At 30.4% G+C, this 14,669-nt stretch overlaps 1 protein-coding gene across 5 annotated transcripts in view; it reads left to right on the forward strand.

Annotated features, from left to right (window-relative positions):
- LOC118197903 (uncharacterized) overlaps positions 1-13,515 on the forward strand; it is a 39,712-nt gene extending 26,197 nt beyond the window's left edge. For all 5 annotated transcript variants that reach the window (XM_085820108.1, XM_035369463.2, XM_085820111.1 and 2 more), the window contains 2 exons: positions 2,580-2,697; positions 10,981-13,515. In XM_085820108.1, the coding sequence (XP_085676234.1) occupies positions 2,580-2,697; positions 10,981-11,082 (220 nt within the window). In that variant the 3' untranslated portion in view covers positions 11,083-13,515. The remainder of the gene's footprint in view (positions 1-2,579; positions 2,698-10,980) is intronic.
- Positions 13,516-14,669: the final 1,154 nt, after the last annotated feature.

The raw sequence follows: 14,669 nt of genomic DNA on the forward strand, positions 1-14,669 counted from the left end.
AATTAATTATGTAACATACCTAACGGAACAGACCGCATCCCTCTATCTACTTTGGCAACACCACAGTGATTTTTCAAAAGTGATTTCAACAGTGATTTCTGCTGAACACTGTACTTTTCAGGGATGTGGATAATCAGAAAATACCAAACTTTGTTTGTATATCTTAAAATTATTTTTAGGTTTAGAAAACTGATGTTAGTTTTAATTCTGTTACTAAAACAATAAACTTGTTAATAAAATACCTAAAACTGTAAATAAGTGAAACATCAGAAAAGCAATTATCCACTTTTTTTTAATGCTCTTTTATGTGTTGGAAGAAGTATTTTGATTTATTATACATGGGTAATCATTGTAATTAAAATAAAATATTTGTCATGTATCTAATTTTAAAACAGTTGAACACTTTTTGTGTAGATTTTCACATAGATTCACACATAGTATTTTCACATAAAAATACTAATATAATTCACTTTGGCTTATGTTTCTATTAAAATTGTACATTGCTGGATCAAATCAAAATTATACTTTTTTGGATCCAAAATGCAGTGCTGTGAAAGACTAGAGTTATCACTTCCCTATGTTATTATATGTATAAATGGTGGTAAAAAAGTTAAATAATTACATTTTGCTTTCTATTTAACTTGCAGAATGTAAAGAAATGAGTATTTGGGCAGCTGTTGCATGTAGCTTTGTGGGTATATTATACGAACAGACTTGTGTTTATTTGAAGTATGTCGATAGATGCAGTTTTATTAAATTGGCCAAGTCTGTTTCAGCAGCAGGAAATCTGTGATGCTTCCAACATATGAAAATAAACTATTCATTTAAGTCATATCTAATAGGTTAAAGAAGTGGATAGATCCTGAAGTTAGAGACAACAATAGGTTTCATTGTCCGCAAAGAAATAACTGTGGCATTCTGTTTACCACCACTAGGTTGAACAAGACTGAAATTCAGAATTATTCTGTATCATAAACATCTGTTGTTGGATAAATATGACAATAAATAACACAAGACTTATTCAGCTAGTAGCCATGATGTTGTTAAGATTCCCAGACTTGATGCTGATGGCAAAAACATCATTGGATGCCATACAAAAATGTCAATAAGCAGTCTTCCCTTCCTAAAAATAATCGTTTGTATTTTCAAAGAAAAAAGGAGTCTTTATTAGTATTAGACAGTAGCTGCCAAAGAGACTAGAGAAAGACAAGTGCCATAAATGGCTACTAGTATGCATTAAACTTGTCTTGTTATCTGTTAAAACAGCATCCTTGTCAAGCTGAGCATCATCGATAAAAAGTGTGTTAAAGTACAGTCAAAAGTCTTTAATTCGGACTCGTTGGGACTTCGGCGATTCCGGATTATCGATTTTTCCGTATTATAGATCATCAGTTTAAATCTGATAAGATGGCGTGCAGAAATTATAAAATTAAAAATATGAAAGTGTAATTTATGAAATAAAGACCAATTATGATATAAAGGGTATCAAAATTTACAAAAAAAAAAAAGCTTAATATTTATTTTTTTACTTTATTAAACATTTCTTTCAATGTGCGCATGCGTAAAGCATACATTACGCATAGCCGAGAAAATTGCAACCAGAAAACTATTTGATTTGTATTTGTGATATTTATAATGACAAGGAATTTGATTTAAATCATATCAAATATGGAGTACATCGAGATGAAATACTACATTTAGTGAGGAATTATAAGCCGAATAAAATAAAAACATTTGCCCTGAAGATAAGGATAGTGCTGACAGATCAACTTCCAGTTCATTGTGCGCAGCGGCGTTCCCCCCATCCCGGCGCAGAGCAGCTTCAAATTGATAAACAGATTTTGGAATGGTTAGAGAAACAAAGGAGCCTTTATCCATTTTTTGCAGCGATTCCACTTTTTGTTTGATGAACATCAAAACATGCTTTCCCTTTGCTTAAGCATCGGAAATTCTATTTGACATAATCGAAAGTTTTAACTTACTTTTATAAAATTGCTGTAACAGTCTGCAAAAAATAATAAGCCGGATCCAATTCGAAGATTAAGGAACAACGCAATCTGCAACATTAACTGAAATAAGTAATTAGATAATTTTAGCTTGGCTTATACTGTCCGTTGTGCATGCGTACGCACATATGCGCAGATGTAAAGGTATTACGCGTAAGCGTTGACGCATGCGCAGAAAGTTTGTAGCTTTGAGGTCTGGATCATAGATCATTCCGGATTAACGACTTTTGACTGTATATCATTCTATTTTTTACTTTGTTTGTTGAGTTAGTCTTAAGAAGTATGTTTCTTATATTTAGAAAATTTTTATCACATTATGAAGGAACTGGTGAAGAAAGTTCTGTTTTCTTATTGGAAATATTAAGTTGGTGCTTATAACTTTGCAGAAAAAATTATTTTGTCTCATGTTGTGCCGTCTAGAATGGTAAACAACTGAAATAATACAATGATGTGCATTTACACGTATTTAAGACCTGTATGATGAATATAAATTCTTAAGAATTTAATGTTTTAAAACGCATTTTGATATGAAATTTTTACAATTTTTGATAAAGTTATTTTGTATTTTTTCAGAAATTTGCATTTGGCTGTTATAAATTGGAACATTGAAGAAATATATAATATAGTGGAATTTCACAAAAAGTACAAGAATCCATATTCACATATAAATAATAGAGATGCATTTGGCAAGGTGAGTAACATACTGCAATTTTTATACCTTATGAATTTCTCGTGTTTACTGCAAGAATTTTGCCAAACTGAAAGTTTTGTGTTTATTATTATTATTATTATTATGATGATGATAAATGCACATGAAGCAGTACAAAAACATAATAAAATTTTATTGAATCATATAAGCATCATTTTGTACTTCTGCCATCTTTCTAGCAGCTGGAAAATTTCTTTTTCAAAAAATTCATGAGGTTTATTCATAAAGAAGTTATCAAAGTGCTGTTTGACAGTTTCCAAAGAAAGGAATTTTAGGCTGTTCAAAGAATTTTCCAGTGACCTGAAGAGATGAAAATCGTAGGGAGCAAAATCTAGTGAATATGACAGGTAACACAAAACTTCCCTGCCATACTCAAATAAGTCTTTGACAGTCATCAAAATGTATGGCTAAGCATTGCCATAATGGATGACATCTGGATCAGTTCTGACCACTTTGCTTCTGCTTTCAAAATTGTCATTTGAGAGCATTATTTTTTCGAATTTCTCTGATTTGTTTGCTAGCCCTCTTCTCTTTTCTCGGTGTGACTAAAGATATTCTTTTGGATTCCTCCGTGATATTTTTCTTGCAAAATTACTATATAATATCTGCTTTTCATCTGCAATAATGAAATGTTTCTCCCAAAAATTCTTTTTTTGTCGAGTAATGGCTTGCCAAAACTCAAGCATATTTTGCTTTGCTTAAGTACCGAGTATCCATACATTATAGCGACTTACATACTTCAAATGATAATTTATTGTAATTTTTTTTTAACTTTGTGATAGTTTCCAATTAGTGTAATGTGATTTTTCAGAGACAGATTCTTTTAATTGGCACTTGTTTCCAGAGATGTTTAGAAATTACTTGTTTAGAGGATAGTCGTTGAGAGCAAGCATCATCTTCACAGCTGAAATTTCTTTCGTCACATCTTGAACCAACTTTGAACTATGCAGTCAGAAATAGCTTTTTGTCCATATATTGTACAAATTTTATGAGTCTGACTAGCATTTTTGCATTTTATACTTTTTTAAAATGAAAGAGAGTAATATCACACAAATGGGCTTTTTGGCTTTTAATTTTTAGCACTGCACTGAAACAAAAGTTATGCCACAATGTCTGCTCGAATTATGCATCCTGAGCAGAAAAGACTATGTTTATACATAACCTTTAATCAAGGTAGTTTTCATCAGCAGTAATACAATAATTTGAACAAAATAATTTGAAGGAAGCGTGTTTTGATATGAAAAACAGCAAAACTTTCCAGATGACCCAATGAAAATTCGGAACTCTTCTGTTATCGGGACCACATTCGGATTTGTATGTATGTATGGATGTGTTCATGTATTTACATGTACATATATATGTACACATATATGCACATGCATACATACACACATGCTTACATGCATATATTTCTGAATCCGGTCCCAATAACAAAAGAGTACAAAAATATATGATTTTAAAAATAAATGCTTAAATAATTTTTACTGAACTTTTAATCCTGTTTGAAATATTTGTTATCATATTTTGTAATTGTGTTAATCTGCTTGTGTGTACTTAATTACTCTTTTGTGTATATTATATCAAAAAATTCTTTAATATTTTTATTCTCAGAATTATTCCTATAATATTTTTATTAAAAATTTTAATTAAAATTATGCCTATTATTGTTGAATAATGGTGCTGATTTTACTTTTATTTTATATGTAATTTTTGCTTTTGCATATGTATTTGGAAAGAAGGAAGTATTAAAACTTTAAAAAGATTTGAATGCGAGATGCAGATGTCATTTGGATATGATCCATTGCACAAAAGAAAATTAAATATATACTGATATCGTTTGGATCTTTATTATTATTTAGTGGTTGTAAAATAATTATTAAAGACTGTTTATTTTCAAGTAAAACTAAGTTATCATATTTCAAGATCAGATAGAATATATTCTCCTGTTGCTTTTTCTTTATAAACTTCTTCAACATGATATATATATATATATACATATTTATGTTGTAGGATTCAAAAGTTCTCGTACTGAGTCTATAATGTAAAAATTTTTTGCAGTAGTGCGACCACAAGAATGTTTTTGTGTTACTACGTCCTCCTCCTTTTCTAAAAGTGGTTTGTCCCTAATCACGTGGTCGAAAGCTCAAGGCAACAGCATTTTTTGTAGGCAGGTGCATTTGGTAACCAGCGATAAAAAGAAGTGGTGTCAGTTGAACTGAGAATCAATATCAAATTTGGTGTTCGCTTGGAAAAGAGTGCTATGGAAACTTTCGAAATGCTGAAGCATGTGTAAAGTGAAAATGTTATCGAGAACGCAAGCTTTTGAGTGGCATCTTCGTTTCAGAGAAGGCTGGGAAAGTGCTGAAGACGACGAACACTGTGGCCATCTGTGACTTCGCGACTCGATGAAAACATCAAAAAGGTGTCTTCAGAGATACGTGCGAACAGGCAACAAACAATTTGCCAAATAGCAGAATCAGTTGGGATATCAGAGGCCACATGTCAGCAGATACTGACTAAGGATCTTTAACATACATAGGGTGTGTCAACACATCGTTCCCCCACATGTTAAACATAGACCAAAAGGGAATTTGATGGAAATTGCGGAAGACTTAATCTCGGCTGTTGACAAAGATTCCCTACTTGGCAGAATTGTTACTGGAGATGAGAAATGGTGTTTTTTGTACGACCCACAAACCAAGAGAGCATCAACAACATGGAAATCGCTGTAATCTCCCCAGAAGCAGAAATTCCGCCAAGATCGCTCTAAAGGAAAGGTCATGGCTAGGGGTATTCTGCAATATCCAGGGCATTGTGCATCTGAAATTTATCTCTGAAGGACACACTGTGAACAAAGAACTCTACGTCGAAATCCTGTGTTTGCATAAGTCGATCCGGAAGAAGAGACCAAAAATGTAGGCTAAGCTGTCATAGTGCTGTTGCATGACAACGCTCCTGCTCATCAATCCTTACTCGTTAATGACTTTCTTGCAAAAACGAAAAGAACTGTTTTGCCTCAACCTCCTTATTCACCTGTTTTCGCAGCCTGCAATTTCTTCCTATTTCCTGAACTGGCAAGGCGCTTGCACGGTCATCGATTTCAATCATCAGATGAAGTTAAATGTACATCTCAGTCTGAATTAAAGGACATGGCCAAAAATGGATTCCAAACATGCTTCGATGAACTTGGCTCTGGCAAAAGTGTGTTATTGAACAAGGGTCTTATTTCGAAGGAAGATGTGTTTCTGCAGTTTAATTCATAATATTTTTTACTTTATACAGTCCGGGAACTTTTGAATCCTATCTCCTATATAATTCGTATATAATATTGCTAGTGAAGTAAATTATTTGAAAAAAAAAATAGCAATTATTTTTACAGTAAATATGAAATCTTAATCATTAAAATTGAACTAGTTTTGTTTTTGTTTAGTAAAAACTTATAATTTATGTAAGGCCTGAATTAGCTGAAGTGGGAATTTAAATAAAGAAAGAATTATGAATGCATACATATCTGTACAACAAGATGCAGATTTCTTTTTCTTTCCTTTACATATCTTTGCATGTGACTACTTTGCTCAGGAAGTTCTTATATTTGTATTTCCTTTTGGTGTTATTTAATCATCAGGTGCACAAATTTCACAGTAATGTATTTGAGTGTACATTAATAACTTTTGAATATATTTAAAATTATTGTTTTTAATAGAATCTTTCACTTCTTTGGGGCACATGTGTTTCATTACTCTCATTCATTCATTACTGTTATTATTTCATTATTGTTATTATTTTTTATTGTTTTTGTAGCAACTAATGGAAATGTAGGCTAATGACAAAATGATTATAGATATGGCATATTCAAATGTTCAAGTCTTCTAGCTTTCCTCGTCATTCTTAGCTTTTTGAATCTTAACCTAAATGAAATCATTATTTTTTTTTTTTTTAAACTTAGAAAGGCCTCCATTAAAAAATAATACAACTGTTGAAATTTCAGTGGATTTAATCACTAGTATTGCCTCTTGACAATCATGAATGCCACATTCTTTATTTTCTGAAGATAACTAAGTATCTTATGTATAATGTTTATTCACGCTAATTCTTGAAACAGTTCTCTTTCCTCTACACTTGCATTATTTTAGAAAGATTCCCAGAAAATGTAAAAATTAAAAACTATAATAGGTTTTGTCAAATTGTTTTAAAGGGGGGACTTTAATTCATGAATTTTAATTTTGTAGTTCATTTACAAAATTTCATTTGTATCTTTTTAATAAATATTGAGGCATTTAAAAAAAAAAAAAAAAAAAAAAAAAAAAAAAAACACTTTTCTTAAATTTGTTTCATTAAATATAGATTTTGGGTTTTGTTTCCAATACCAAGTAAAATTTCTTTTTTACCTCCCTCTGTGTGTTATTTTAATGTGAAAGATTTTATTTTTAGAAATTTAGGACTCTTTCCACACCTATTTTATTGCATCAGCACCTGTTCAAACCTATCTATTTTATTGCATTTACTAGTCTAATCTGATATCTTATTGTATTTTTTCCACGTAAAGTTTATTACCTCTTTAAAAGATGTTTTTTACGTGCAGTTTTATTATGTGCATATATTTTTATTTACATATATTTATTAAATTTATTTTTACTATCCACATGTGAATTTTAAGCAGTGCTATTTAATATTCTGTAAACATTAGGAACTGTTTACAGAATGAAAGTGTGTTTAAATCGTGAAGGTATGTATTGGATGAAGTGAATGAAGGTATGTTTTGTGTGTGTCAAGAAGGTATGAGTTGGATAGATTATGTATTTTTTCTAAACTGTGTGACAGAAAACATTTATAATATTTGAATATATTATGGTTAAATGTCATAAAAGTAGAAGTAGCATTCAGAAATGCATTTTTATTAGATTAATTTCTTCTACCTGTCTAGCAAGTATATATTCATCACAGTTCATTATATGTAACATAAATATTATGTCTTATTCTTACTTTTTATTAATATCACCTTATGATGTTGCTTCATGTTATTTGGTTCTAATAAACAAAATTTTTTTTTCATTTGTTGCATAATTTGCAAGCAGTATTGTATTTGTTTAGATATTTTGGTTTTTTTTTATGTAATGTTCATTACTCAGTGCAGTTCTAAATTAGCTATGTATTTATACTGTCAAACCTTTTTAGGTCATTTTTCTGAATAACACATCTCTTATCACACCACTTGTTCGGAGCATAGCTAACTCTTCTTTTCAAGAGAGGGATGCTACTAAATCTTTTAGTTCAATTTTAGTTTAATTTTAGTGTTATTTTCTTTTATGTTAAAACCATTCATTTTATCAACCTATTCACCCAGTGGATTTGATGAGATTGTTCCATTTCTTCCAGAATCTGTTATGCAGTTGCAGGAAGTTCTACTGTTTGGAATGCCATCCAGGCTTTCATATTATTTGGTATTAAATGTGGTATTTCTGAACTAATACAGTAAGCATTAGGAGGTGATAGAACACCGAAACAAACAATTTTCAGCATATAATATATTGTTGCAAGTAGAATATATGTGCTAGAGGGTGTGTTTTATTTCAGAATGCAGTATCTGACAAAAAGGGAAACTTGGAGAGGCAAGAAGTATTAAAAGAATGTTATAATGACGACCATCCATAATTTGTTGATGTAATGAAATGCTACAACCAGAATTGCATAAATTAGAGAGCACTACTGTGAATAAAAAATACAAACAAAATCATATGTCTAAACATCAGTAATAACTGAAATGAAGTATATTTCCCAAAAGCTATTCCAAATGGCAGTTACCTTTCTTTATGCAAACATTTTAGGATGCAAACAATTTTTATGAGGCGTTGTATCATTGATATAAGCACTGTCATGTAATCTTTGAAGTACCAAGCTTATTGCTGGCTTCTGGTGCAGCTACTGAAAGCCTAGCTCCAAGATCTGCATTACATTTGATGATAATTTCATTGAGGGATTTCAGGTGTCCTCATAAAAAGAAGGGACCAAATGATGGGTTACTTTCAACGAATTACTAATCTGAAACATGGCATACAGGTAAGCATGTATTTGTAAATATAGTAAGCACGTAGCAGTTCCTTGTGCTGTTATGCTGGAATTATTTGTGCTGTAATGCAAATGGCTAATGGTGCATGCCAGAATAATTCCTAAGACACTTGTTGGAAGAATATCAGGTTGACTTTTCCTATGCTGACATCCTGGTAATGATTTTCAATAAGGTATGGGCCAGTAGTGTGGTCATTAAATATATCTACTCTCAGAATTCTCTATGAAGCATCATTGTTAAGAATGTGAACATGCAGTGCATTTTATAACAAGTGGCTCGTAGCTTCATCCATGAACAACACACGTGCAAGAGATACCAAGTCTATTCTACCCTGTTGTAAGGACAAACCCTATATGTGCTGAACGATCTCTGAGTTGCTGCTGTGATACAATGCATATGGTAACATGTTCAGCACTTAAAACTCACCATAATATTGTGTACAGCTTTGTAACAGACTACAATTTCTAATGCTAATATATGGTTGCTGTACATATCTGATGCATAATCTCTTCTGACATGGCAAGTGTGCAAACTCTTCTGCGAAAACATATAGTTGTGCATGTCAGCATGGAAACTTCCTGATTCCAATAGCTGGTAATGCAAACACACAAAAATCTTGTGATCAGAAATACACTCGTTGGGGAAGCACCATTGATAAAGGCTTTTCACATGCCTGCTATTTCTCTCAGTCAGACCATATACAAAATGCATATCTGCTTTCACCCCATCCATATATTGATTCATTTCTAATCATTAGGTTTTCATATATGTGTCTCACAGTGATCTTTATTACATAAACACTGCATTTTCGAACTTATGTTCTGTTTTGAAGCTATGGTCCCCCCCCCCTGCCCTTGATCTATTCCCAGTCACGATGGAACTTGCCTGATAAAACCTCCACTTTTATACATATGTTTTATTGTGCCCTCTAGCACATAATTCCTGCATTTACAAATACATACATCCTGTTTTGAAACGTGTTTGTTTTTTGTGCATTAGTTTAGAAATATCCCAATATATCAGTTCAAACTGCAAAGTTTTTTTTCTCCTCATTTAGATTGTTAAACTGATAAGAAAAATTTGATTTGGTTGCACTAATAATGCCTTATTTGATTGTACATGGAATTTTTCCCTCCAATAAAGATATAAATCTAAGAGAATTATAATTACATACATGTTCTGCTTTCTAATAATCAAGCACTACACAGAGTGGGCCCAACTGAGAAACCTCCATATTTGGCAGAAGGTGGGTCATCTCAAAAGTCGCTGAGAGGTAAGAAGTATCCAATCATACCACCGCCTAGAGACCCTAACCCCAGATAGCAGACTTTAAAGAGTTTCTTTCAAACTACTGCTTAACTGGTCAATCAGGGTCACCACTCCTGGTGCTCAGAGACCAAAATGGTGGAAACTGTGAAAGCCTGTAAGTGTGACTAGTTGTAAATAATGCTACCTACCAGTACTACATAGACTAGGACCTGTCCCGTGTGGACCAACAGCAAGGTGGAGTGCAGAGTTATTACTTCTTTCCTCACCAAAGCTCCATTATTTCCTCTACTGAACTAGCTACCAGGTGGAGTGTAGAGTTATTACCGCTGTCCACAGAGGTTCTGAGTTTTTGCTAATCTTCCTTGGTCCAACTGCATGAAATGATATTTGTTTGGATTTTGAAACTTCTGGGCTTATTATTTTTACACCCCGTTGTTGAAGTACAGATCCTAGCCATTACAATAAATGACTGCCGAGGGGTAATTAAGTTTAAAAACTAAAGAAATAGAGCTAACAATTCTTTATAAAAAATCATTGTCACCATAATTGTCTTTTACTAAAGAACATTCTGAGGAATATTATTGATGTGTTTTAAGTCAAACTTTGGTGCAAAGTGAATAGAGGAAGAGCATATCAAATGTTTTTTAATTGGGAGAATTATGATTTTGATGGTTGAATCAAACAAAAATCAAAACTCTTCTCATTTTTGAAACATTCTAAAAGAAATTCAGGTAATTACAATCAAATCAGTAGTCATTTCAGAATAAATTTAAAATAAAATTGTGCACGAAAGATTTTTCTTTCATGTAGATAAAATGCTTATTTTAATGAAATAAAAATCTTAAAATATCAATTAAAATCTTTTGATAATATACCATTTAAGTTCTAAAAATGGTTTGTTGTCTAAATTAAATTTTTTATTATTTTAGACTGCCTTGGACTATGCCTTAGAAAATTCAGAGAAGCCAAATATGCGAGAGGTAGTAAAATACCTCATAGAAAACACTGCACAGAAATCCATAGAAGTATGAAAGAACAATGTGAATAATGTTTTTCTGTGAAAATGATGTCAAACTGTATAAAACTATAAAGTTTTTTAAACACGCGAATATTTTTATAAAATGTTATCATTTGTAATATCATATCATTTGTGTATCAAGTGATATCAAATATGTTTCTATGCATTATTCTGCTGACAAGTGCAATTTTTGTACATATGCCTGGTATAATTTTTAATAATAGTGCAAAATGCAACGCAGAAAAATGAGTAATGCAGTGTTATGCAAGAACTATTAAAGAAAAAGGCCAGTGATTGATTTTTTAGTGTATAGGAAGTGAAAATAAAGCAAAATTTTTCTGTAAAAGCTGGCATTATTTCATGTTAAGAATTTATTTTAAAATACTGATTGTGACCTGTTAGTTTACTACAATGCTGTGATAAAATATTAGAAATTGACACATCAAAGCAATTTTTTTCCCCATTATTTCTTGATTCTATAAAACTTTGCTAAACTCTTTTTATTCTGCAGAGTTTAAAATTATAATGAGATATTATTCTCTCTGTTATTTAAATTAAATTTTTATTAAAGATAGGACTGAAGTTACTCGTATTTTTGCACAGTATTTTTATGTGCTAGCTTTTAACTTTTGTGTTACAGATATTGTAGCATCACATTGTTCATATTTTTGTGTTTAATGCTTTTTTAATATGAAATACATGATATTCAGAAAAGATTGTTGTAGACTTTTAACTACTGATCCTAGACGTGAATTTGCAATTTCAGTTTCTTAAAATAAGGTAGATAATTTTTTGAAAATAATTTATTGCTGTGGAAGATTCTGAATAAATAAATAAATAAATAAATAAAATTCATCTTGTTTGATTCTTACAAAACAGTATACTAAGTTACACAGTTATTTTTAAATTTGATTAAAAAATATATCTACATCTTTATGTGCAGATTTTGTAGAGACCTAAATGATAATTTAGAAGTCAAACAACAAAAATCACCATTATATTTTCAATGACTTCTAAACGAATACTTGTTTGGCATGTTATTGTATCTTATCTTAGGAGATACTTTCAGAGTATGGCTGTGTTAACTATGAATACTATTTCATCCCAAAATGACATCTTTAACCGCTAAAAACAAGCAAGTTTTGTATTGTAATTGATCTCTCAATCCTCCTTAATTCAGATTCAGTCTTCCTTATCTGTAGTTCAAATTGATATGCCATATCTCTCGTTTTTTCTGCATACCTCCCAATAGATCACCGAATCTCTTGAATTTTAATCATTTTCCCAGCAATAAACTTATTAATTAATGAAATTTTAATTTTGTTTTGCATCAATATATAATATTAGTAAGTTCATATCTACACAATAGTATGTACATGAATTATTGCATTTATTATCATCGTATTTAAAGCACTTTGATAAATAAAAACTTTTTTTCAGTGCTTCAGAATTTTGTAGCATAAAAGTATAAAAAAATTACAAAACTAAATTACTAAAGAGTATAAAATCTATAATATATAATTACATATTAATATATTTTACTTAATAGACATATCATAAATTGTTCAGTAACTCATACATTATAAAATAAATTTAAGTCAGTTTAGGGTTCTTTTGAAGGAGAGGCCATATAATGTAAAAACTTCCATTTTTTTTTTTTTTTTTTTTTCCTTCAATGTTAGCAGAGAAAAATGTTGTTAAATTTGTTCTTGAATCTCTGTAGTTTTGCATATAAATGTGTGATTTTTATTTTTCCGTCAAAAGATAATGAATATTTTATTAATTGTAATGCAACCGTACAGGAATCGTGTAAAACGATTCCCGTACAATTGCATTCCTGTACAATTTTTACTGAACTGAATTGCTCACATTGTTGAAACTGTTTTAATAAAATTTTGTACATACTTTTTTCAAAGTTTTGGCATTAGAATTACATGTAGAACAATAATGCTTTAATATGTGAGTATATGTGATCCCCTTTCCCAGATTACTGTTGTACAGTTAAATATTCATAATTATTGTGATCCCTAGTTTCTTCAAGTGTTCTGAATATTTTAGAACCTGGATATAGGATAATGGTTGGTAGAAGCAGGCTACATTTGCTGAGCATAAGCAGGGATGTTTGTAATATTCTTGGGGAAGAGGCACTTTAAATAATCAGAAATCCATAAGTCCTCTTTGAAAGATGATAAAATTCCCAGATTCTGTCTCCTCAATCAAAATCGGGACTGTCTGATTTACATCAAAAGTATAATCTTGGTCTAAATATTTAAGTATGGCTGTTTTTGTTGTAATATGAGTTTGTAAATTTTACACTTTGCTTTTGTCATATCTAGTATTCAATTATTAGTTATGAATTCTGTGCATATGATCCTTTGTAATTACAATACTTTGTTCAGCTGTGTATTGTATCCTTATTTCTTATTAAATATGTTTATATATGTTAGTTTCCATTATTCTATACCTGAAATTTGTTATACTTGCATATATATATGAAGCATGAAAAATGTTTTAAAATAGGAAAAAGCAAGAAATTAAGGATAATTTCTTGCTTGAATATTATTAATTTAGTTTAATTGAATTTGAATTAAGTAAAAGAAATATCACTTTTATAATAATGTTAATTTATACTCTTCCCCAATATTTGTGAAAAACTGCTCCCCCTTTTTTTTGTAGTACATAGTTACTATCGTGTGTACAAAATTTCATTGTGTTTGTTGTTAAAAATATTGATGATTAATCATTGACTCATACATTGAATTGTTGACACATATGAATTAAAAATTATTTGTTTACTTTATAATTTTATAGCCACTGATGTCCAAAATGGAAATGTTAATAAATATATATATTTTTGAGAATTTTTAAATATTTATTCTGAAGTTAAAAAGCACAATATGTTTCCTCATGCAAATAAAATTGCAAGTTTTCACAAAAGATCCTCACTTTTTTTTTTGGTTGTTGTTTTGATATTTTTATTCTTTCCTCACACAACAAAAGATCCTTTCCTCTTTTTGGATGTTATGCGTCCTGTATTCATTGGTTTGAAATCAGGGTTTTATCAAATAGCAGTCATAAAAAAGAATGTATATTTAAGAAATCATTTGCATGATTTAATATTTTGAATTTTTCGAACTCTGAGAAATCATTTCACAGCTGGAATAAGTGTTTGTTTGGACATTCATGTTCATCAATAAGAAATAAATTACATTATTAAGATTTATATTCTTTAGTTGAGTATAGTGATTGGGATCTTTAATCTCCTGTTTCATAGTTTAATAAAATCACAAACAAGGAAATTAGGATGTTTTTAAGAGAAAAATTATCTTAAACTTGTTGCTGTAGGCTGAATAAACTAGAAATAAACATTTAAAGCATTCAAGAATATATTGCAGTATTGAATATAAAGTAAGCATAATGTTTTTAGTTTTATATCAGTTTCAAAAGCATTGCAGTTCTTTTAAAATTTACAATAACTAGAGTAAAATAAGGTTCTTGTCTTTTTTTTTTTTTTTTTTTTTTTCTTCAACAGAGTTTGTGGTTAATGCATTTACGCTTAAATCTTTACATACTTTAAAATAGAATTAATTTTTGTTAAAT

The sequence above is a fragment of the Stegodyphus dumicola genome, chromosome 7 (genome assembly GCF_044657685.1).
Source record: "Stegodyphus dumicola isolate Sdum_Otavi_A_Nest chromosome 7, ASM4465768v1".
NCBI lineage: Eukaryota > Metazoa > Arthropoda > Arachnida > Araneae > Eresidae > Stegodyphus > Stegodyphus dumicola.